The sequence below is a fragment of the Pseudopipra pipra genome, chromosome 2 (assembly GCF_036250125.1).
Source record: "Pseudopipra pipra isolate bDixPip1 chromosome 2, bDixPip1.hap1, whole genome shotgun sequence".
Classification (NCBI taxonomy): domain Eukaryota; kingdom Metazoa; phylum Chordata; class Aves; order Passeriformes; family Pipridae; genus Pseudopipra; species Pseudopipra pipra.
The window spans coordinates 90,907,857-90,933,392 of NC_087550.1; the positions used below are offsets into that span (position 1 = coordinate 90,907,857).

At 43.4% G+C, this 25,536-nt stretch overlaps 2 protein-coding genes across 4 annotated transcripts in view; one reads left to right on the top strand and one right to left on the bottom strand.

Moving 5' to 3' along the window:
- Positions 1-17,391, top strand: part of ECRG4 (ECRG4 augurin precursor) — a 48,740-nt gene extending 31,349 nt beyond the window's left edge. The window contains exons 2-5 of one of the 3 annotated variants that reach the window (XM_064646378.1): positions 11,301-11,423; positions 12,107-12,154; positions 14,630-14,787; positions 17,011-17,391. In XM_064646378.1, coding sequence (XP_064502448.1) covers positions 11,333-11,423; positions 12,107-12,154; positions 14,630-14,787; positions 17,011-17,172 — 459 coding nt within the window. In that variant the 5' untranslated portion in view covers positions 11,301-11,332 and the 3' untranslated portion in view covers positions 17,173-17,391. Of the gene's footprint in view, positions 1-10,942; positions 11,424-12,106; positions 12,155-14,629; positions 14,788-17,010 lie in introns of those variants that run through there. The other 2 variants (XM_064646376.1, XM_064646377.1) reach the window with 2 other exon arrangements.
- Positions 17,392-24,184: 6,793 nt separating this feature from the next.
- UXS1 (UDP-glucuronate decarboxylase 1) overlaps positions 24,185-25,536 on the bottom strand; it is a 55,709-nt gene continuing 54,357 nt past the window's right edge. The window contains exon 15 of the mRNA XM_064646375.1: positions 24,185-25,008. Coding sequence (XP_064502445.1) covers positions 24,877-25,008 — 132 coding nt within the window. The 3' untranslated portion in view covers positions 24,185-24,876. The remainder of the gene's footprint in view (positions 25,009-25,536) is intronic.

A 25,536-nucleotide genomic window follows, 5' to 3' on the forward strand; every position in this document is an offset into this window, starting at 1 on the left:
GAGGCTGAGTTTTCATTCTCAGAAGAAGGTACAAGCACAAATCTTCAACTTCAGGGAGTAAATGCAATTTGTCAGGCTCCACTCTTGCCCCTTGGTCTTTCTAATAGGCTACCCTACTGCCTTTTGCCTGCTCTGCTGCTTACTTGCAGCCCCTCTGCTCCCCATAGCACTGTCTTAAGTCATCCTTTGTCAGGTATTGCCTGAAGCCACTGTTGTGCAATTGATGGGAAAATGGCGATGGTTAGGCAGAAGGAAAGTTGGATTGGCTGGAATTTCTGAACAAATTTGGAGCAATCCATTTTATAGGTGATTTGTTAATGTACAAACTCTACACTACCACTTGTCTTTTCCTTCCTTTTATACCTGAGAGAGACACATTGATTTTAAGGCTAGAAGACATCGCTCTGGGCTGACCACCTGCATAATTCAGATCTTCTGTCATCCCTGTATAAAGTCATATTTCAGGATCAAGAAAAGCACCTGTGACAGAGACTATCTTTTGGCAAGAACAAGAAAACCTCCGCTTGATTAAGAAAGATCCACGTAGTCCAAGACAATCCTTCAGAACTTGTTTCAGTGTTGACCAAGAAAAATGTCATACTCCTTCCACGTACTTGTCAACACCCATCTGATATTTTCCCTCAGAAGTTAGACTCTGAGCCCATTACACATGCAATTAGGTTATAAGTGCCCCAGAAGGGAGGCTGCTCCACTACCTGTATCGCGCCACTACCATGCATCATCGCTCATGCACAAAATTCAAATATTAGTAAGCAAAATATGTGTTTCATAACTGGAATTGTTCTTGTCTATGTAGTCTGAGAAAAGGTAGATATATTCTCCAACATATTTCTATGCAGAGAATGTGCTTAGATCTTTCATTAACATTCCTAGTTTGTATTGTTTATTTAAATATAAGAGTTTAGTTCTCTGTAATGAGAGCTTATTTTTAAGTGAAAATATATGATGTTTAAGTGAAAACCAGAGATGACTGAGAGAGACACCTCTGACATAAGAAGAGGTGAAATTTGTCCATAATGAAACTAAAATGAAGGTATTCTCTCAGCCTTTGTTTTAATCTGTTTCTTTTTTTAGCCCTGCCTGGAGTTATCTGTGCACTTGTAGAGAAATCAATCTGTTCCTTGGGCAGTGGGATCTCTCCATTGCTAGGGCAGACTGATTGATTGTTTTGCACATTGAGACTGTAGGTTTGACAGGAACTCTATGGGAATGTTAACAGCAGTGGAGATTTGAGGGATTTGGCTTCTTTACTAAAATATATACCTTACAACATATGTTCCTTTTTATCAGATAAAAATTCCTCTCTCTGCTATGTATACCTCTCTTCTTTCTGCTGTGTTTCTGTTTCTCTTCTCTTCTCTTCTCTTCTCTTCTCTTCTCTTCTCTTCTCTTCTCTTCTCTTCTCTTCTCTTCTCTTCTCTTCTCTTCTCTTCTCTTCTCTTCTTTTCCTCTTCCTTTTCCTCTTCTCTTTTCTCTCCTTCATTTCCAAACATCTCACTATGGGTTGTTTAAAGTACAAAATAAAAGATTAGTACTTTGGAAGAGCTTTTCCATGGGCATGTTTAGTGGCTTTGTGATGATTCCGTGATTTGGTTATATTTGGCTTTTTTTTTTAAGTGTAGAATTATTTCTCATGAAGTGGCCAACCCAAAACCCCCCCAAAATTATTATGAAATTATCAAGGGTAAAGTGTTGACTTCACTAAACCCAAGAACATCTATTGCATTTAAATCATCAGAACAGGATTTTTTTTGTCCGGGTGCCTAAAATTTGCTCAGCAGCCAGCCAGGCTCCGGCTCTGAAAAATGTGCTCCCATGATGGGTAATGCTTATTCAAGGTATGACTGATCTATGCTCCCTGTTTTCTCCTCATTGAATAAAAAGAGGCAGAAAATTTCCTACCTGCTCCTATGTACTCCCTGCTGTCCAGGGAAGTGGTGGAGTCACCATCCCTGGAGGCTTTTAAAAGATGCATGGATTTGGCTCTTAGGGACATGGTTTAGTGGTGGACTTGGCAGTGGGAGGTTTGTTGTTGGACTCCATGATCTTAAAGATCTTTTCCTACCTAAATAGTTCATAGATTCTATGATGTTACCATCTCTGATTAGCAAGTGATTATTAACAAGTGAAATTCAGGAAGAACTTCTTCACAGAAAGGTTTGTTAAGCATTGGAATGGGTTGCCCAGGGAGGTGGTGGACTCACCATCCTTGGAGGTGTTCAAGAAACGACCGGACATGGCACTTAGTGCCATGGTCTAGTTAACAAAACAGTGATCAGTCACAGGTTGGGCTCAGTGATCTTGGAGGTATTTTCCAACCTAAATGATTCTGTATGATTAGCAACAGCAAAGTTATATTTCATGTTGCATGCTCTCCCTGCATGTGCATTAATCAACATGAATATTAAAAGTTTTAATGATCATCTTTAAGAAGATATTCCTAATCTAGCTATACCTTGAGTGAAAATAAACAATCTAATACCACTGTGTGGCCTCTCCTGATCTATCATATAGATATCTATTGTATGATCTGTCATATCATCATTACTGTGCTCGTGCCATTTCTGGAAGGTGCAACAAGTCCTCAAATGTTTGTCTGTGTGTTTATTCACTGCTGTATGGATAAACACTAACCTGAACACACATGAGAGAAAGAGGTTGGTGTCACCAGAGAACCACTGTGCAATTACTGTGCTCAGGTCGTCCCCAGCTCCAATCTTTCCATTGTGGCCATTAGGTGGTAACATTACCTAATGGAAAGGCAACCACTGACCTTCGCTCAGGAAAAAAAACTACAGATCTGCCATGCAAGGTGTGAAAAGGTACTAAACTTTAAAGCAAAAATCACTGCAGTCCTCTTTAGAAAAAAAAAAAAAAGAAAGAAGTTGGACACAAAGGTTTAAAATGGCAGATCTTGGGAGAGCAGGAGGTGAAAGACTTCTGTGTAGAAGTGGTAGAAGTGATTGAATTGCTCACCCCACCCTGAAGAATTATAGTCTCAGAATTCCTCTTTCTGAAGCAGATTAACTTTCAGATTAAAGTGTCTGGTCCAAAACTGAGTGATTTGACCAAAAATGGGACTATCTTGCCCACCAGAGCATTTTTGATAGTGAGGAAACAACGTGCTGGAGATGAGTGGCAGTATATTAGCTCCTCTGTGCCATAGCCATTCTCCATGGCGAGAGTTCCAGGGCATAAGAGCAATTATGTCGATGCCTAGAGGAGCTTGCAGGGACTTCAGAGACCTATCTACATTAACAAGTCCAGGCAGGTTCTTCTGTGTGGCTGATGGAGATGCCGGCTTGACTTCAGGACTCGTGGAGACTTGTAGCAGAGGGAAAGCTAATGGGCCCTGTTGTAAGCTGGGTCCAGCCCCATGCTGGACTTCAGGATCAGAGCCCAGTAGCCTTCCCCTCCATTGCTCACCAAACAGGCCCAGGAGAGCAAAGAACTGAGGATGAAATATCCACCTTTCCAGGGGAGCTGTGTTTCTGTACAAGTGTTTTGTGATATCCAAGCATAGCATGGGATTTAACCTTTCTGAAATAAGTGGGACTCCATAGGGCTCTTGTGATTAAAAACACATCTGTGCATGAATACTTGCAGGGTGGGTGCCTAAATGATCACAATCAAAAAATCTCCCCTCAAATTTCCATACCCTGCAGCCACCTGCCCTTTGAAGTCACTGGCATCCAAAGACAGCTGGGTGCAGTGGGGCTTCATGAGGGAAGATTAAAGATGTCACGATCTCTTACTCAGAAGCAGCGTGGAGAGAGTACAGAGAGTGCATTCTCCTGGAAACAAATTGAACTGTAAATCAGAGAGGTAATCCAACATCAGATGAGCAAAAGCACGGGCTTGTTCATAGACAGGGCTTAGGCAGGGTATTGGTGAAACTGGGAAGCACAGACATAAAGTGGAGCAGCCACAGAGCAGATCAAGAGAGGTGTAAGGTCACATGTGATAACATCGGGAAGACAAGTGAGATTTCTGCTCTGATAACCTGAGAATCATGCTCTGAGCTGGGATGCTCTGCCTGTTATTAAGGCTCTCAAGGGCTCATGTTTGACCCGAGGAGAGACCAGTTACCTGCCCTCTGCTGCAGGTGACTCTACCATATTTTGACTGTTTGGGCAGATGTTTTGCATGCTGTGGGCCTGCCTCAGGCAGGCTGGCAGTGCTGCTGAGAATTGCAGCCCATGTGATTCCTACCTGCCTGAGAAGGCAGGCAGGGGAAAGCAGGTTGTTGTGTTCATGCTGAAAGTGCCTGGCATGCTTCAGGCAATATTCCAGCTCCTGTGCTTTGAAATGTGGGCTTCACACTGAGCCGGGGTGGCAGCAGCTCTCTGGGATGCTTCTCTTTTCCTTCTCCATGAAAACACACCCACTTTCTCCCATTTCAAATAATAAAAAAAAAAAGCTTTAAAGCACATGCTTAGTAGGCACATGCTGTGTCCCTGCAGGTCTCTGGGGCTCATGGCCATGCTGGAGAGGTTGCAATGGAGATGTGCAGGGCACACCCTGCCGCCCAGGCTATTGTGCATTGCTGCAGGGTCCTGGGACTGAGGGGACTGAGGCACAGAGAGAGAAGCCTTGGGTAGATGTATGACAGATTAAACCTGTCACTGCCTCAAGCTCTTTGCTCCTCATCAAGCAAACTTTTTCTGCTGGTAAACTTTCCTGCACATGCAGAAATCCACTCTGGAGCATGCCCAAATTCAGCTGGCATCTGAGTCATTGACAAGGGGTCATGAAGATACTGATTTGTCCTGCAGGGGCCAGTTTTAGGCATTGTTAAAGCCTCAAACACAAGATGGGAGAAGGAAGAAATCAGGTGGGATGGGATCTGTGTGGAGTCACATTGCCTCTCTCTCTGCAGTCACCTACTCTGGGGACAGCGCTTACCAAGCATCAGGTGAGCCCAACTCCTGGCTATTCCTCAGGGTATGGTGGACATAATACCCCCCTCCAGCAAAAAGGAAAATTCTGTTTCACCAGTTTCACCCCGTTCCCACTTCTGCACATACTCTCCCACTGCCTTCTTATTTGACTCTAGCTCTTTGAAACCACCTGCCTGAGCTATCGCAGCTCTCTAGTCCTGATGGTAACAAACCCAGCACACTGAATTGGCTTCAAAATGTACTGGAGCTGGTAAGGGTAGGGAGGATGAGGTGGCAAGGGGCAAAGAGACTTCCCCATCTTGGTGGTAGAACAACTGACTTCAGCTCTTAAGTGTAAGGCAACAGCCATAGGAAGCACAATCTGGTTTTCTGCCATCCTCCAATTGGTGCTGGGTACTGAACTGTGGGCTGCAAAGGCTGGCTCCTATTTACAAAGGAAGAAGCTCATCTGTGAAGAGTTTTAGGGCTGCAGGTGGCAAGAGAAGGTATATTCCTCCAGCTGTGATTGAAGGTGCCCAAGTGCTTGTAGGTGGCTGGGTTTGCAAGAAACTCATCTTCTCACAGCTGTCCCTGGTCTTGAGCGAGTTGCTGATGGGATGGTGCTGTGTCCCCAAACCAGCTTCCTGGTGAAGCTCAAGGGAAGACATGGCAGCCAGAACATGGCTTCTGGCATTGGTGTTGGACACTTTTCAGAGAAGGACTGGATGCCTGTAAATAGCACATGGTCACTGATGACATGATGTAGCACAAGGTCATATAGATTTTTATACATTTATATTAATAATGCCCACCCCCCCCAAAAGCCCAGAGTTTTGGGGAGGGAACAGAAATATATAAAAACCACTAAGACAGCAATGATGTTTAGGAAAAGGGATGCTAAAACTAAACTGTTAAATTTAAGATTTTTCAGACTTTGCATTTCCTAATCTTTGAGTAGGTGCAGCCTGTTTGGTGGGTGGGTTTGAGGTTTACTGTTGGTTTTTTTTAAGTGCGTATGTGCATTCTGGATGTGAATGATAAAATAAAGGAATGACGCAAGTAAAAAATAGCTCAGAGACAAGACTTCAGAAAAAATTGCTTTGAAGCATAAAAAATAAGAATCCCAAGAGACAGCACTAAAGGAGAATGATTTTAATGAAATCAGGCCATGATGAAAAGACAGGTATTAATGCACTGCAGTCTCTCTCCATCTCCCTTCCTGTTAAATCTGAAGCGTGGATATGCTATATACTTCCAGGTTTATCCTAAAAGGATACTGGAAGCAGTGGAAGAGAAAAAGGAGAAGGATTTCTTAGAGAGAGAATGTTTTTATCCCTCTGTGGAAAGGAAGCAGCCATGATCAGATAACATTGCCAAACTAATCTGCTTCTCACTGTGCTTGTTACCAGAGTAATAAGTTTAATTCTGCAGCGAGGAGAGCAAAACACTACGAAAGGAGGAGGATGGACAGACCGACAGACACTATGTCTTATTTGACAGGCTCAGACAGATGCTGCAAAAAATATCAGCAGTAGCCAAGCACTGGAGAGAAAAAGAACCCCAAGAACTTTATTTTAAGCTATTTTCTATGGAAAATATGAGCTCTAATATTGCTAACATGGACCAAAGTAATGGTGCAACCAGTTGAGATGCAATGGCAGAAATGTGTCCCAAACCTTGTGTCAAGGTCAATGAGTCTCTCGAATAAACTTTGCCTACAGAAAAAAAAGTGTTTGCCCTGGCACTTGGGACACTGTCAGGACATGTCTAGAGCAGTGGAAGAAATAGTATGAAACTCAAAATGTTTCGGAAAGAACTGACCGATGATTTAAATATTCTTCCTTCTGTTTGGAAGAAAAAAACTCATGCAGTTTTCTTGGAACAGGATGCATAAAACAATCTGGAGTGCCAAGTGCCTCTATCCTAAGGCTAGAGACCAGGCCAATATGGTTGGGAGATTTTGCAAAAACCCCATTAGCAGAAAATAATCATTTTCTGGGTGTTGGGAGTGCTGTTCAATGCTGCCGTGTTCTTGATCAAATGGATAGTTTTAATGGATTGTTAAAATCTACATGGTGTTTCTCTGCAAAAGATGAAGTGTCATCTCCTGCAATCCCTGGGCAATTTCCAACTTATCTATTTGCCTACTAAGTTATGCTGATGTCAGGCCTGATTATTCGATCATAAGTCTCACTATATGAGACTTATGAGGGTGGTTCTTGGAAACCCAGATTTTGAAGTCCTGTGATTATATAAGCATTTAATCTACCACATATTTAAGGACATTATTGTGTTGAAATGCTTGAAAACATGAAGCCTAATAAAGGAAGAAGGAAATAAACCAAGATCAATCTTCTTAATGCATTTTTTTTGTGCTTGGAATTACTGAATATCCTTGAATAGCCATTACTGATACTATCTCTTACATTTTAATGAATAAAACACAGTTCTCTCAACAGCTATTGTGATGAGATGCAAAAACAGAGGAATCTTCTTGTACTAAATTTTAGGCAAAATGTGCAATAATAATAATAATAATAATAATAATAATAATAATAAAATTAAACACTTAAAAATTCAGGATGCTTTGAGGCAGACATTTCCTCTTTCTCCCCCCCCCCCAGTTGAACAGCCACACATACCCACATCACTTTAGGTACCTGCAGAAGCTGCTGGGCTTAAAACCACTATATATAAACTCAGAGATCACATAGATGAAATGGGGTAGCCCAAGCAGTCACTAAACAGGCAGCAAGTTGCAGAGCTATTTAACAAACCAGCTAGTTTGTTAAATAAGTAAAGTCTTCTTTACTTATCCCAAAAATTATACATTAAGTTCTGCAGGCTCCAAAGACAAAGCTGGCCAGCAGCAGACTCAGGTATCAGAATTTCTCTGTCTTCAGTGATCTCTTTGCCTTGCTCCTGCCTGTAGTTTCTCAAGGTCAGGCTCAGAGTGGTTTCTGTTGGATTGTTCCCAAATTTTTGCCTCAGGCTTGCAAGACCATAGTCCTCAGTCTAGTTCCATGCTGGGAATGTGATGAACCTGCCAGCTCCAGCAGCCTGCCATCCTGAAACAGGCATTCCTCCCATTCATGGTTCCCATTATGCTATCAGGCTTGATGGAGTTTACACCATGTGTGAAGGGACCCTGCTCACTGTTCCTCATTCCAGAGCTGTCTGGGGAACAGTTTTGCTGACAGCATTAATTAAAATCTTTCAATAAAATTTCAGCACCAAGAGCCTACTATTGTCACCAGTGGTGATGAAAGACATTTAACTGAATGACATCATTAGTGCAGACTTGCTTACCTGGTGCCCTTGGGAATGCTGCCCAACCATCCTGGCAGACACCTTTAAGCACTGGCATGCCAGTGGAGGCCAACCAAGCCCTAAGACAAGCCTTAAACTCATCCATGTTTTAAAGAAAGCAATGTCACTGCTGATGGAGAGACCCCGGGAAAACACTGAATTATCCAAATTGCACACAGAGCAACAGTGTTTTTTCATGGCAAATAGCAGAAAGGGGTACCACAGGCCTGGCAACTGGATATTCACTTGGGGGTAAATATTTCAAATGACAATGCAGTAGCTGCAAGCTCAGCAGAAAAAAATACGTCTTACTACAATGCCAGCGCAACAGTGCCTTAGTCCTAAAAACAACCCTAAAAGAACTAAAGATTGCTACTGGGAAAATGCCAGTCACCTTTCACCCTTGCCTTTGAAAAGAAGTGGTGTTATATTTTTACACAGCTTCTTTACTTTATGTCAAAAACTTCTGTCCCTTGAGCTGAGAAAGTGACCTCTTCTGGGGAGACACTGCACTCAGTTTAAACCTGAGCATTATAGCTTTCTGTCAATCACTTCTTCCATCACTAGAGCAATGATTTTCTACAATAACCTTGTACTTGAGTCAATCTATTCTCTAGGTTTCACCAGATTGCATTTCATCCCAGCAGCTTCTTGAGTGATATATTTGGTATCCAGAGGAGATTCTGTGGTTTGTATTCCATTGGCCCAGAGGCAAAAAGAACCTGAAGTTCTGCACAGCCCCAGCTCCCACACAAGGCTTGTTATAAACCACCCAGCTGAACGAAACACCCTTTGCCATTACCAGTATAGGAGTAAACCATGAATATTCATGAATTATTGCCCTGGTTTTATAAATTATCTCCATCATAGCTTTTACCTGTAGCCTTGCATATGTGCTTCACTTCTGTCCCTTCCAGCTATATTCTGCAAATAACTATCCCAAAACCTCAGGTGGTTTTTGCAAACAGGCTGTCAACGTTAAGCTGATGAAAGAGTGCGTTGATTCAGAAGATGAGACGTTTGCTCCAACACATGGTGTTGTCTGCTGACACTTGAAGCATGGGGCTATAGGGAAAAATCACTCAGAAGCAATGACAGAAAAGACAAACACATTTTGATTCACGGTTGTGTGGGAGTTGAGCCGGGACCTCAGCTTCCTATAGGAGTGCTTCCATCACAGGGAGCTGGAAGGTGCTGCTACCTCCTGCTTTGCCTCCATAGAAAGATGTGGCTCCTGCAGAGAGCAAGAAGCACTTTGGCTGGAGCAACTGCACGGTTTTTCAAGATGTTGCTGTTGCCACTTCAACTGGGATCACAGAATCACAGCATCCTTAGAATTGGGTTGGAAGCAACATTAAAGAGGATCTTGTTCCAACCTGCCAGAGACACTTTCTGCTAGACCAGGTTGCTCGGAGCCCCATCCAACCTGGCCTTCCAGAGATGGGACATCCACAACTTCTCTGGGAAATCTGTTCCAGTGTCTCACCACTCTCACAGTAAAAAATTTCTTCCTAATATCTAATCTAAATCTACTCTCTTTCAGTCTGAAGCCGTTCCCCTTGTCCTGTCACTACATGCCTTTCTAACAAGTCCTTATATGAAAGATGAGCAGAGAGGTTTGAGCATTAGCTCAAGGGTGCTGGCGAATGAAGGGCAGCAAGGGAAAAGCTTTGAGTGCAGGTCCAAATAATTTTTTCACAAGGGGAAAGATCCATTGGGCAAACAGGAGTGGTTGCATGAAGTAGCATTTGGGCTGAGGCTGAGGCACTGCTGAGGGACCAGCCCATGCTGATGATTCTTCTGCATTTTATGGTGAGTGATAAAGCCAGCCATGGGGTCTGGTCCCACTCCCACAGTTAGCTGTATCTGAATAGCGCTGACAGGTTACACATCTCATCACAGGGAGTTGCCACACCACTGCACAGCTCCCTCAGTGTGCACTCCTGTATCTGTATATACGCACACATACATATTCAATATACATATTTATATACAATTACACCATATACAGTATGCAAACTGTGTGTGTGTGTGTGTGTGTGTGTGTGTGTGTGTGTGTGTGTGTATTCAACTGCAACTGATCTGGAACTGATCCTTGTATCACAAAGCCAAGACCTCAGCACTTGCTGGATTTCTCACAAGTAGTTTACAGAGAGAGCTCAGCTCTATCTTCTTCTACTCTGGCATGGGTTCAGCAGGAGGTGAGATGCTCATAACGGTCTCCTGGGTGTTGTGAGTCTCTGCTGTGAGGGAAGAGAGAGGTTTGTGTCTGAGGATGGGTAAGGAATTACCTAGGAATGCATCTGGGGTGTGTCTGGCATCTGCAAGGGAAGGAACTGAAAGATTAATTCACTGAGGGAAGGTTAAGTCTCAATTAGGAAAAGAGAGAGTAAGTTTAGGCATCAGTACAGTTATGAACCTCCTGAGCAAGGGCTTTTAGTTTGTGACTTTGCTTTTGGTCCCTGAGTTCTTACCATAAACTTAAACTGTCTATATGCAGAAAAAGAAACCAAAATTATTTGAAATGCGTTGCGGTTTTCTGTGGGCTTGGGCAATGGGAGGAAGGGAGAGGGAAAAAATCCTGAACTAAGTCACCTTTGGTGGATTCTGATTAGTTTTTCCATCAGACACTCTCTCCATTTCCATCTGATTTTACAAGGAACAGACAAACTGGGTTTATATAGAGAGCAATGTGAAACGACAGACTACAGCTATTTTTTTTTAACTCCCCTGTCAGAAAAGCCATCATGAACCGCTGTCGGGTCTTTTCCATTCTCGCTGGATTGATTACGTGTAACACCAAAAACAGGCGTTGCTGGCAAGTGGCCGAGCACACGGGTGGGTGCCTGGTCCTGCCCAAACGAATCTCGCTGCACCTCCAAGCGCGGGATGCACAATCCCACGGAAGTCCGCGGAACTCCACCCGACGCCGGGGAGCTGCCGGGGCCAGGAGCGCTGCCTCTGGACCCGCCCTCCCCTCTCCGGCCCTGCCGCCTCCCCGCCCCTCCTCGTGGCGTCGGGCCCCTTCCCTCCGCTTCGGCTCCTCCGTCCCTGCCTCTATCTCCATCCTCTCCGTGTCCTCCCGCACAGGTGGGTCTCCTCGCCTCGCCGCCCCCGCCGCGATGCCGCCCCCGCGTCCCCGCGGGGCCCTGCCCGGGGCGTCCCTGCTCCTCCTGCTGCTCCTCCTGCTCCCGCTGCTCTGCGCGGCCCCCGGTGAGTGAGTGCGGCGTGCGGGATAAGGGACAGAGGGAAAGCATAACCCGGCGCGTCCTGGGGAGCGGGAAAAAGCCTTTTCCTGGCATTCCGCGTGGGTTAGCACCTTCGGACGCTCCAAAACTTGTGCAAGTTGGGCATCTTTTAAAAAAGGTGCTTGTTTGCCAGTGAACTAAAGCATTTCGGAGCAGCCGGGCTGCTTGCAGCTTGCAGCTTGCAGGTCTCCTGTTCTGCTGCCGGACCGTGGGCTAATGCCTTGGGGATCAGCAGGATGACTGCTTCGATGTACTTTCGGGCAGACTGCCAGTCTGCCAGATAACGTTTGGAGCAGTTAGCATGGCCCTCACCCAGTGACCAGGGTTTTGTGCCTCGGATGCTGGTACTGGCAACAGCTGTGGTAGTCTGATGAAAAATATAATTTACTTGGTGAAGAAGGCCAGCATCAGGATTCTGTTGCCAAGAAGAGCTGGGGAGGGGATGCTGGAGTGTCAGAAGCTTCCCTGTGGTGTGTGTTGCACTCAAATGTGGAAAAGGGGGTAAAGAGAAGCACTGGGAGAAGCTTCTCTCTTTTGCTTGTTGACCTGGAGCTATGACAAAAATACTTCTGGTATTTTTTGAGAAATAATCTTTATGTTGTTATTTCCTTCTCAATAAATGCATGTGCTTTATTTTTACTTGTCTAGATGTTTCAAGGGGAAATAAGCTTAAACTGATGCTTCAGAAACGAGAAGGTAAGTAAGGAAGCAGCCAAATGCTTTCCTTTATTTTTCCTTTGAGTCAGTTGCTGTCAGTCGAGGCTGCTGCTATGGTGTCCCTGTACCTCCAGCCCAAGGAGAGCAGATGGAGCAGCAGGCTACAAGCACACAGCCACTTTCGCTACGTACCACACCAAAACCTCCTGCTTGGACAGAGCCTGTGCCTGCATGCCTGTCTGGGACCTGGTATGGGCAAGGCTGCAGGCTCCACTTACCACAGCCCACTCCAAAAACTGGGGTTCCCAACCTCAGGCAGCACACTGCCTTTTCCTCTGTGCAGTGCATAGCACCTACCTTTTCCAGTGTATGCATGGCAGATGTGGCATTTATCTGGTTCATTCTGGGAAGTCACAAGCTTTTCCGAGGAATTATAATGCATGGAAATTCTGCTGGCTCAGGCACAGAGAAGAAAATGTGCAAACCTGGCTTGCTTATGATGCCTTGACTTGTTCTTTTTGTCTTCTTGGCCCCGCATGTGCTTCCTTTTTGGAAGACTGCTTTCTTACAGGAGAGATGATGGGCCCAGCAGTCAGATGCACAGAATGGCTTGCTGGTTGAGGGAAGGATGTGGAAATCATGCCAACTGGGAACAAGCAGCAGATGAAATATCCCAGAAGTTTTGATCACCTCCCCTCAGTCTGCTCTGTCGCTGAACCAAAATATTTATACCACCACAGAGGGGACTCCCACTTTCTGCAAACCTGCCTGATTTCTCACTGGGTTTTTTCTGGCATCAACTAACATCTCTTACCTGCCCTAAAATATGTATCCCATCCACATCTGTTTTCCTTGTGTGTGGGTTCTCTGCATCACCATTCTGCAGTGTTTGTGTGCAGACAGGAGCAACCCCTGCCCTCCCTGCACCCCAGCAACAGGCCACTTGTTTGTTCGGTTCCCCTGGGGAGAGGGACCACCAAAGGGGAGGCTTCTGGAGCACGCAGACAACATGGCTTAGACCAGGAAGAACTGCAAAGCCTTGAAGGAGGGAACATGTAGCCCCTGTAACTCCAGCCTCGCTCCCCTTTTCTGGTTGGTTTCTGAAGTGAGCAGGCCAAGTGCACAGTACTGTTTCCCTTGCTGGCAGTGTCTCTTGTGTGAGGCTTATTCATGGGACATTTGCTCAGCTGTCCCTCTTCCCAGTAATAACACCCAGCTCACCCTGTTACCAGTTTCCAGCTCATCATCACAGGACAGCCTACTGTTTCCCACTCTTTCTGCAACAACTTATCTATCACTTCTATCTCTTGAATCGCCTGCTCACTGCAGTCCTTTGTCTCCCTGACAGTCTGACCAGCTCCTACTTCAAAGGTTTCCACATCTCCCCTTGACTTCCCTCCCTGCCTGCCCCAGTCTCTTCCCTTGCAACCTCCAAAAATCTCCATCGACACCCATGTTCCTGATTTCTCCCTCATTCCAATGAACACTCTGAAGCCAAGACATTTCTCCCACTCCCCCAAGTGTTTCTTGTTTCACAGGCAGATCAATACCAGTTTTTATCATTTCTGTGTGTGGCTGGGGGCTGGCCAGTCATAGAATCATAGAATTGCTAAGGCTGGAAAAGATCTGTAAGATTGAGTCCAACCATTTACCCAGCACAGTCACGTTCACTACTAAACCATGTCTCCAAGTGCTACATCTACGTGTTTTTTGAACACTTCCAGGGATGGTGATTCTACCACTTCCCTGGGCAGCTTGTTCCAATGTCTGACCACCCTTTCAGTGAAGGAATTTTTCCTAACATCCTGTATAAACCTTGCATTACTTGAGGCCTTTTCTTCTTGTCCTGTTGTAGTCCTCACATCCATACCTTTTGGAGGTACATAAATTCCTCTAGCAGCCAGAGCAGATTGCCTGACTCTTGGCATGGAGCAAGCCAGACAGTCACAACTGAGTCTGGCAGGTTGAGGACATTCCCATGCACCCACCATGCAGTGTGCTATGAAAGCCTAATGGGCTTTCATTTTCAGGCATACAGGGCATTTAATAGCACTCATTATTTCAAAGCTACTTTCTTACACAACAGATTTAAAAATCTATCTTTTCATGTGTGCCTCTCTTCACCCTGAGAAGTTAGCAGTGTTTCTCCAGCTTCCTGAGGCTTCATTCCAATTTCTGCAACTGCAGCACAGAGAGGCCAGTCTTCTGTTCTCTCCTCAAAGCACAAACACATTGTGTATGTGCTCTTTGGGTGTATACATTTAAATTCCTCACTAAGCTGCTGTCTGAGCTCAGAACAGCTTTTCAAAAATCCAGGAGAATGAGGGTAGCTGAGAAATCCTATTACTTCAGTGATTCCTGGGTTTATTTCTGTACTCTGCGACAGTCATAGCACTGGCAAGCACAAAGGTGATGGCATGATGTGAGAAGCATTTTCTTACCTGCTGCAAGCAGTACACTTCAGGCTGACCAAATATTTCCTGGCATGCCTTTTGTGGGGGGAATTAATTTCAGCCCCTGTTGCTGCAAAGCCTGAGGTGTCAGTGAAGGAAATGGCAGCCAAGGAGTTCCTGAGCAGCCTGAGACGCCAGAGGCGCCAGCTGTGGGACAGAAGCCAGCCTGATGTACAGCAGTGGTACCAGCAGTTCCTGTACCTGGGATTCGATGAGGCGGTGAGTATATGAAATGGAGAGCAGCATGAAGAAAAGAAGGCTCCTTTATTGCAGCCTTTCAGTACTTACAGGGAGCTTATAAAAAAGAGGGAGAGCAGGTAGTGATTGGACAAGGAGGAATGGTTTTAAACTAAAAAAGAAAAGATTTTGATTAGATATTTGGAAGAAATTATTTACTCACAATTATTTAGTTACTTGTGGTGAGGCACAAAGCAGGTTTCCCAGAGAAGTGGTGGCTGCCCTATCCCTCTAAGTGTTTAAGGCCAGGTTGGATGGGACTTTGAGCAATCTGGTGTAGTAGAAGGTGTCCCTGTCCACGGCAGGGGGGTTGGAACTAGATGATCTTTAACGTCCCTTCCAAGCCAAGTTTTCTGTGATTCTATAAGGCTTGGGAGGGGTTCAGATTGAGCAGTGGTGAGTGAAGATGCACAGCCCTGGGGTTCCCAGGGAGAACCTCCCTTGCTTCTGTCCACAGAGACTGAGATTTCTTCTTTTAAAGTAGCAAATGTCACACGGAAATATTAGCTCCCTTACTTGTCAAAGATTTCTGCAAAATGTTATTAGTAGAAAAAAATTACATTAAGATTTTTGGTGGAGTTCCTGCCTGCTATTGAAGGTAAGCTTAATAAATTGCAATTGGACGTATGAACAAAGTTTGCTTTGAGAAATAAATGGCCAGACTCAAAGCAATCAGTCGTATTTCAGGAAATTAATTTGTCAGCCTCAACGTAATCAGCTTGCCTTTAAACACGCTCAGAAATCCACACCAAACTGGTTATGATTGGCACTCATAACTTGATGAAATAGCACTGACATCATGTACCTAATGCACACGTGTGCCTCCTTGGTGTGGGCAGCTCCTGACCACCACCAACACCAGCAGCTGTGCCTCAACTCTAAATGTGAAAGGAAAACCATTTGATAATATTCAGAAGAGAAGGATACATTTTTTAAAAGCAGTTAATTTGTAAAAAGACTGGAGTGGAATCAAGCTCTGCACAAAGCTCTACTCATCTTATCTAGATGCTGAAATAGGGCAAAAATAAGTGCATTTGGTTGCAGTCCAACATGTAGCATCATTTCTACTTTTAATAAGGGATAAAAATAGTTATAGATGTTGAATTCTTGGCTTCTGTCAGCTGCATGAATATGTTTAATAAAATTGCATTGGAACAGGCAAGCTGGAGTACATTTTAGACCTTCGTGCTATGTGGATTGCTTAGAAGATGAATGCACTCATTTTCAAAGCTGCAACAATTAGAAAAATAATCCTTTGCTTGAGCTGAAATAATGAAGGGTACTTTTTTTTAATTCTCCTGGACATTATGTGGATATTTTTAACAGCATGGCTATATCCCCCTTCATCAATAGGAATAGAAAAAAATAGGAAAAGTGTTTCATACATCAGAAACTTAAGACTGGGGGCAAATACCAAAAGTAGTAAAGACAAGCCATGCAGAAAAAGTGAATTCTCCTCTGAGTTCCTATGTGTATTTCAAAAACTGAAATGAGGCCTGTTGAGGGATACAATGAATCCACTTAGTAGTTTTTCTTGAATATTAAGACACAGTTTTAACAATGAAATAACTGTTTGTTCCAGCAAAGGACTTGGGTCATACTTAGCCATTGTGTATTTTGCAAAATTTTTTTTTTCAAATCTCAGCCAAAAAATATTTCCAAAGAGTCATTCAGATGGAAAGGCTTTGGCTTGGCAAGTATTTGATATCCTTGCACACTGTTTTTCCTCTGCTGTTTTGAGCAGAATTGAACTGCTTATTGCATTTCCATAGCTAGAAGGCTGCACTGTACCTTCATTTTTACCCATGCAAAGACAACTAAACCTTTACATTTTTTAAAGTGCAAAACATTAAAATGGTTTTACAGTCCACCACTGACAAGGTAATAGAGATATTAAAGGTGCTTAGTGCACATTTTAGTTGAAGGTGTTCTCACTTTCAGCACTTTAGAGTGGGCAGAGAGTGTAGGAGTGGGTGCCAGGTGGGGTTGGAGAGGGACAATTCCTGCACTCAGGATCCTGATGATCCCATAGAGAAGGCAAAAGGTCTCAAAACCTCTTAGATCTAAAGATTTAATTTACGACAAATGTGTGAAGGATCCAAATTTTTGAAAGAGGCTCTTGCACCACTTCTGTTTCATCTCACTGTTGTAAAGTTTCAGGCTGGAAAGCAAATGTCCCCCCATTTTTTTTTTTGTTTTCGGCAGAAATTTGAAGATGACATCTCCTACTGGACAAACTTAGGGCGTGCTCGTAATGAATATTATGGTGGGTACTACCAGCACCACTACGATGAAGATTCTCCAATTGGCCCACGAGATCCACACAGCTTCAGGCACGGAGCAGGCGTCAACTATGACGATTACTAAAGTCATTTATCCTACTACAGCTGGTGCCTGTAGGGCTGCACTGGGCAAAAGTGAGTCCTCCCTCGGTCAGAATGACCCCGCTTTCTTTCTATTCATGTCAAACAGCAAGAGTAAAGGAACTGCCAGACTTTGATGAAAGCAACATGATTTTAACTACCATTACTTAGTAGTACACTTTATATAAAGTGTTTTAGAAATAAAGCTTTTTCGATAAAATAAGCAGGTTGCCGTTATTCAGTAGAGTTCATAACAGCAAGTTTAATTCCAACTGTATTACTACGGATTTCTTTTTAAAGGGCACTTTCATTTGCTTTCCTACAATCAGTTGCAAAATTACATTATATCATCTACTTTGGCATATAGAATATATAATATAAGCCAGTATACTTAAGATGTGCCTGCTCATTCAGATTTTTATCAACAAATAAATCCAATTATTCTTGTGGGAAAAGAAAAAAAAATTCCTCTCAATTGAAGTGTTGCCTTGTTGCCTCCTCTATTGTTTCCATACCTACTGCACACAGCCTGTATGACATGGCACTTCTGCAGCTCCTACTGGGTCAAGGACAGATATTCACAAAAGCTAAATTCAGTGCAGAGGAACTCGTCTACCTACAAAGCTTGTGAAAAGAGTCTCCAGGGAATGGGCTCAAGGCATGAACCTGACTTCAGAAGTAATTGCTGAGATGCAGAGCATCTAACCTGAGTGGCCCCAACCCCTCCCAGGCACGATAACCCAAAGGTTATCTTTGGTGAATATTCCCCTTTTTGTCCATTCCACTTAGCATCAAGCTTTCAGCTGAGCTCTAAACAACAAGCTAAGCTATTTAAAACGAAGTTAGTATCAGACAGCATCCAACACAGTCCCCTGACATAATTTCCTACTGTAAAGTTCCCTCTATCCCCAATTCAAACTGGAATGTATGCGCATTAGTCTGAGCATCAGAATATATCAGAGACTAGGCATCTGTCAATGGGAGGGTTGTTGGTGGCATCATGTATATTAAGAACCCTGAAATACAACCAACTTTTGTACCACAGCAATGTCAGCCAATATTGTAGAAAAGCACTTATGGAAATCTAAGCCTAGGAGGGAGATTTCAGTGGTCAGGGGCTTCAGCAGGAGCTCGGCAGGGGAAAGCCCTGCTGGTGCTTGAAAAATGTAGAGGACTGGGAAGGGGCAGCTGAGGAAGGCTGGCTGCTCCTGAAGAATCAGGATAAAGAGAGATGAAATGGTTTCCTCCAACCATAGCAGTTAGACAGAATGGATGCTTTAGCTGTCTGTCATCTAAAGCTTACAAGAAATTTCCAAAGCATGGATCATGGCAACACCATTCTTTACACTTCACTTCTTTCTTAACTCTGAGTGTATTTCCTAATCTTTCAGTTAAAGCCCTCATTATGTTATGGACTGGTGTCTAGGAGAGGCAGCCCAGCACTATCCAGCTCCTTCAAGGAACACTTCCAGGGAGATAACTCTTTGCTGAAGGAGTCAAATGGAACAAACATATTAGTCACTTTTCTGCATGCACAGATACACGCTAGCCTAACATGCTCCAAACCCTCAGCTTTCCCTAGGCTTGCTCTTAGCATCCTTGCCAGCTTAATTGGTTTAAACTGGTGCGTTTTCTTGGCAGAAGAGCCTTTATTCCAAATACAGAATAATCCCATTCTGAGTCAAGCACAGACTCTTTTGCACAGCTGGAATACACCTATTCCTAGAAGAATACTTCCACTTTGCATCCTACAAAAAAAGTGCACTGAATTTGGCAACATTTGAAGCATGCTGATAATTTTCATCATTTCCCAGAATTTACAACAACTGGGAATTCAGACCTGCTGAATAAGGAAGAATTTAAAAAGTGCTGAAAATTAAGATCATCCCTCCCTAGGCCTTTGTAAGTTGTGTCCATTCCTGCAAGCTGACTCAGTCTAGCAGTTTTCTGTGCCTTGCAGGCTCACAACCAAGTCTATGATCTCTATCTTCTGAATTCTCAAAGAAAAAAAAAGAAAATCTTTACCATTATGTGTGTTGTATGGTTAAGGACTGGGATAGAGTTAACTTTCTCTGTAACAACATGTATGATGCCATGATTTAATTTGTGACTAAACCAGTGTAGGCAGAACACCAATGTTCTTGCTGTGGCTGAACAGCGCTTGCACAGCCTCAAGACTGCCCATCTCCCACACTGTCCCCTAGCAGGCAGGCTGGGGGTGGGTGAGAGGTTGGGAGGGGGTGTGAGTGGGACAGCTGATCCAAACTGGCCAATTCCACCTGACAGAATGACTTGCTTAACACTCAAAGCTGGGAAGAAGAATAAGGGGTAGGGGTTTTGCCTTCCAGGGTAGCTGCTGCTAAGGGACAGGGTGAGCAACAGTCTTGCTTAGGGGAGATAGTGAGTAGCTTTTACATCACTTGCATATTTTTCTTCTTTGCTTCACTCATTAAACTGCTCTTACCTCAATCCTCAAGTTTACTCATTTCTGATTTTCTAATTCTCTCCCGTGTCCCACTGGGACAGGGAATGGCTGTAAGGGTACTTTGTTGCTGGCTGGGGTCACCCACCACAGGCAAGCTCTGAGGAGAGGGCACCCTCCTTCCTGCAGACGGGTGCACCTGGCTTGAAGTGCAGCAGTTGCAATGACAAGAAAGCAAGCAAGGATGAGCCATCACAGGTTTGGGCCAAAGGAGGAAGACTAGCGAGGAAAAAAATTCATAAGATATGCATGGAGCGCTCCAAAGTTAATTTTCTTTGACTATCCCCGAACAGACAAAAACTGTGCTTCCCCTCCCAGCCTTTCTATTCTGCTGTGCAAACAGCACAGAGCACTTCACCTCATCACCACTCCCAGCCATCCCAGCACTGACATCACATAACCTCTCTCCACCAAGAGAGAAGAGCAGCAATTGTTCATTGTGGCTCCCCACAGAACAGGAATAGCTTGGCCATACTCCAGCACTTCATATTTCAAAACCTGATGCCCCCAGTTTGTGGGTGTCAGCCAGGCAAATCCATCAGTCAGTCTGACAGGGCAGTCCTGCCTACTTTGCTGGCAATACCTGCCAGGAAACCCTTCTGCCAAAGCAAGGAAATATTACTGCTGTGTCCCCACAGCCACTCTCACACACATCCCCAAGTCTAGACCGAGATATTTCTCTCCAAATCCAGTGTCTTCAGCAGCAACCTTATATACTTTTTTTTCTTTTTTTTGCAGGGCAGACAGGCCTTCATTCCCTTTAAGTCATTTGTAACACGAATATTTTGAGAATGGGGGATTGGGCACTTCTATCCCAGGACTGTTTCCTGGGTGAAAGATGTAGCTTTCCTTTATCAAAACAGTGTTCTCTACAGTGGAGTGGACAGAGCCTAGATTGCTGTGCTTGGCTTTGACAGCACTTAAAGGCCACTGTTCCCTGTGGCTGCATGCTTTGGACCTTCCAGCTGCTTCAGCCATGGCTTGAACCAAGGCATTCAGAGGATTCCTGTCCTTGCTGAAGAGCGTGTCAGAATCTAGGGAAAACACAGCAAGAATGACCAAGCTGTTGCTTGTTTCAGGCTGTAAATGGCAACAAACCAAGGTGGACAAAAAGTTGCCACTTTGCTATTATCAAACAGGCAAGTGAGACAAGGAAAGGGACTGGGAAAAGAGAACCAGAATCTGATTTTTTGGCAAGAAATATGAATTGTTTTTTCAGCAAAACCTCCCTGTTGATACGGAACTGCATTCAGGAACCTCCTGCCATACAGGAGTCCTGCTTTGCTTCAGAGCTATTGCTGCTCTTCCTGGTAGCTCTAGGGAGTCAGGGTCGCAAAGGAGGCATTCCCTTCTCCTGCCACCAGAGATCCCAGGACAAGGAAACATTCATAACAGAGCAACTATGGATTTGTGGCAGCTATGTTCCCAGCAACGTCAGGGAAGGGATGTATGGTGGTTTGGGCTAGCAGGGTTGAGCACAGTTCCCTTGCTGTTAACAAAGCATCTTGTTCCTGTGGACAGGTGGGCTCTGATCAGCCCCTAACAACCTTCAAGGACTTCTAAGCCTCAGGTAGCATTAAACTCAATACTAATAAGGCTATGGACTAGCTAAATGCATCAAACTAATTGAAGCCCCACTTTGCTCTCTGTAGCCTGTTCCCTAAGGCAATTATGCCTCTTTCAACTTTGAAACTCAGTTCAAACCCTGAGAAGTGCAAGTTTTTTCAAATATATTTCTTGAAAAAACAGATGATTAAGACACATTCATAGATGTCCAGAGGGCAGTGAACTCACTGGCTACTAAACCCACTGGCGTCTATATAGGTTAAGAGAAGCTGCAGACACCTTGTACATGGGGAAACTGTCAGATCATTATTTCCCCATATAGCAAAAAAATCTAACCTAAAGGTAGGCATGAGGCTTCTCTAGATTATACATTCATGGAACTACTTAAAATAAATTATGTCTGCAAGCCCCACTGTAGCTTGCCTGTAGACTAGCAATGTGGCTGACAATGCTCCTGAGCAGCTTACATAAAGAGGTACATAATGCTTGAAAAAAAAAAATAAAATCCAACTGTGGATCTCATGCTTTAATAACTTTCAGCAGCAAGAGTGGTCCTTCTTGTGAGGTTCAAGGAATCCACAACAGTGGGTGTCTTGCACATCTCTCATTCTAGAAGGCTGATCTCACGCACCAGCACCAAGCTGGCCAGTTCACTCTGCCACATTGTGTATTTCCTACTGAGAGTGGAGGACTTCCATCTAACACCAGCTGAGCTGCCCATTCATACAGATCACTGTGACTAAACAGGCATCTCAGTTTGGTCATGTTAGTTTTACCTTGTGTGCCTGACCAGATGACAGCAGAAAATTCCAATTCTCAAATTTTCTGGGAAAAAAACCACGTCTCAGCTTCATTTATTCCCAAGTCCTGTATTTCCAAGCTTTCAGTGCTATATTCTTACTGCCCTCCATCAAAAATGGTTCTTCTGGAGAGGCAGCAGCTGTTTCTTACCTGTGCTTCCCAGCAAACTTGATGCCTCTTTCTTTTAGCTAGATATGTAACCCCAGATGGGAGCAGAGAGCACCAACAAAACTTCAAATTACCCCTGACTTTCAGTCCAAAGCACCATCAGACTGTTTTAAAATGATTCATGCCTTTTAAATCAGCTAGAAGGCCAGTCACTGGCTTCAAAACCTAAGGACAACAGCTGCCTCAGCTGCTGTTTCTGGAGGATAGTATGTCGAAAGAATATAGGAGCTGAACCTGGAACTTCTGAAACAAAAACTAGAAACAGTACAAGGAAAGTAGGAAAACCACAGTCTTGTCACTCAGGCCCAGTGGGAAGCATGAGACACACACACAGATGGACTGGTACCAGCCATTTGCCCTCTCTTGAATTTGCTCCTTTTATGAAGGAGCTGTGAAGTAACCTAAAAAGCTTTTAAATCCTTCTCTGTTGTATCTAAAGCTTCAGACTTCCCAGGGGATTTTTTTTTAAAAATGCATTTTGTGCTAGTCTCCAGAAGCATGCTTGTGCCTGTACAAGTTTACATATTTTGTAGTGAAGTCACTGGATTAAATGAAAAACAGACCTGAAAGAAACAGCCGGTACCCACAGCTCCCACTTACTCTACATGACTGCTCTAAAAGCTGAACCAGGGTTGCACCCTTGTGTCCTACCTCTTCATAGATGCTTTGGCATCCAATGGCACAATTTGTATGAGGAGTGAAACATCTTCCCCCAGATATAATCTAGAGTTTAAGAGTTAAACCCACCATGCTGGGAACTGATTAACAGTTCTCTCCACAGAACTATTAAAGAAGTGGGCACTACTTTCACATAAATCCAGCTGTGGCTTTGAGTATAATGAGAGGCTATGCTTTGTGGGTGTATCAGTAATGACAGGTTAGACACATCTGGAGCACACATACCATGGTGTACTTTGCAGGCAATTTAATATGGAATAAACGTCCAGATCAAGAAAAAGGTTTCAAACAAAAAAACACATCTCAAGCTGCTCAGCTGTGAAAAGATGGAGGCAATGCACATTACCTAAATTCCACCTCTGAGGCAAGACAGGAAAATGCACCCTGGCTCCCCATCTTAGTTGTATGGCAGATTTCCAATGGACGAAAACTTGCGCTTGTGAGCAAGGAAAAACCCATTTTGTTTTAAAAGGATCACTGCAGCCCCACTCCAGGCAGGGCACACCAATGAACACAGCAGCCTCATCATTGCTGGAGTCACTGGGAACTTTACCAGACAGACTGGATGGGCCTCCAATCCTTGCAAGCACCATGAGGCTCTGGTGGATGGCACACTCAGACAAAGGGGCCTAAAGCCACACTGCTCTCAGAGTCTTCTCTGGGTCTGGGCATAACCTCATCACTACAAGTTAACTCCCACTTTGACCACCAACCTAAAGATACTCAAAAGTTAATAAAACCATCAAGCTTTAATGAGATAAAGTCAAGTCACTTTGCTTGATGAGATTTAGGATTTTCAATTTGGAGTGGCACTAAGCCAAGATACCTTTTAAAAACTCTCTGCCAATCTCCCCTCCTAGATATTCAGTATTACATAATGAAAATAAAGGAGAACTATTGAAAACAAGGGGAATCAGAATTTTTTTGCTTGGGCTTTTTTTTTTTTGTTAGGATGACAGGCAATGTTATCAAAGTTGAAAGCATTTACTGGCAATTCAGTAACTGCTTAAAATAGAAACACTTTCTCAGTGTTTCCTCAGGGAGGCTGAAGTTGAACTCCATGGTTTAAAGAAAATCTTATACTCCTGCATCACTATCAACTACCTGAAGTGGAATAAATCATGATGTTTTTGTCCAATCTATTTCAACAGACATCCTGCAGCCCTTACGATACATCTATTAAGAGACAAGCAATGAAAGACCAAAGTGACTAACTTTGAGCGAATTATTTACAGACTGTTACTTTATAATTAATACACAATAAATCCACAGACGTGCAAGGCCAGAGAAGTGCCCACAGTGAAACTTTGAAACTAGTAAATAGAAGTTTCAATATTTTATTAAAATAGCATATTCAACCACTGTAACCAATAATACATTAACTTTATTCCCAGAGTATGCACAACACAGTAGTGATTCAAAATATCCTTATCCATGGTAATCAATGAAAATATCTAAAATTCAAGTGTACAACTAAAACTAAACCTTTGAAAAAATCTCTCCTTTAAAGAATACATAAAGCTCTCATAAAGAATTCTTTTAAACTCCTCTATATGCAGATGTCAGTGTCTCTCACCTGACAATACCATTAGCTTTTTTCTTATGCATAGTAGAACATCTCATATTTTATAGTACCCATTTTATAAATAAATTGGCATTTTCCATCCCATTTGTGTTTATCATCAGCTTCACAAAGAAACCAGTAAATAAAACTGTCAATGACAGTCACAACAAAATGATCTCACATCAAGATATAAAACTTGAAGATACTAAAAGATGCTTCTACTCTATTTTACATAAAAAGACAGATTTAAAAAGTGCAAGGCAAGATTTGCAGGGAAAGGGAATATTTGTTTGTTATTTTTAGGCACATCCACTTCTTTAAAGCAAGCTTCAGAATGAAATTCCAGTTCGTTCTTCATGATACCTGTTTCAAAGTCTCTCAAAAAAAAAAAAAAAAAAATTACATCCGTCAAATGTCAAGCAGGGAATTTCCTGTCCAACGAATAGTCTTCAGTTGTGTCTTGTTCTTCCTTTTTTCATCCTTGCAGGTTTTGGTTTGGGAATATACTGATTGTTCGCCTGATACTCAAGTTCTTTACGGAAGTAATGAATTGCTTTATTCAAACCTTCTTCCAATGGGACCTGTTCCCAAAAGGGAGGAGAGAATCATATATCTCTAAGTTCACATCAGCTCATTTCTCAACAGTATTTTTTAATACAGCTATCACAAGGCAGACAGAGAGTCTCTTAGCCAAGTATTAACAGCACCACATACTGGTTACATCCCCACACTGCTGATGAATCTGAGGTTTTAAACAGCAGATATATTTTCTGACACAGTAAGTCGAAAACCCAACAATTTTAGATCTCGCACATACTTATGATTGGTCTGTTTAGTATCAAAACAGACATACATAATTCTCCTTTTAATTCCTAATACATTGAAAGAGACAAACACACAGCATTTAAGCCCCTTGTATTTTTAAGGATTAAAGATCCTCTTTCACAGAATGGTATCAAGCTGGCATCCAGTATCTCATTTGATATTCTTAAATCCTATACAAATAATTGTAATTCTACAAATTGTGATGTTTAAATATGGGCATAGAATATGGAGACAGGAACAACAGAAACACAAGTACTCCACTTTTCTCTGGAGCCATATGCTGG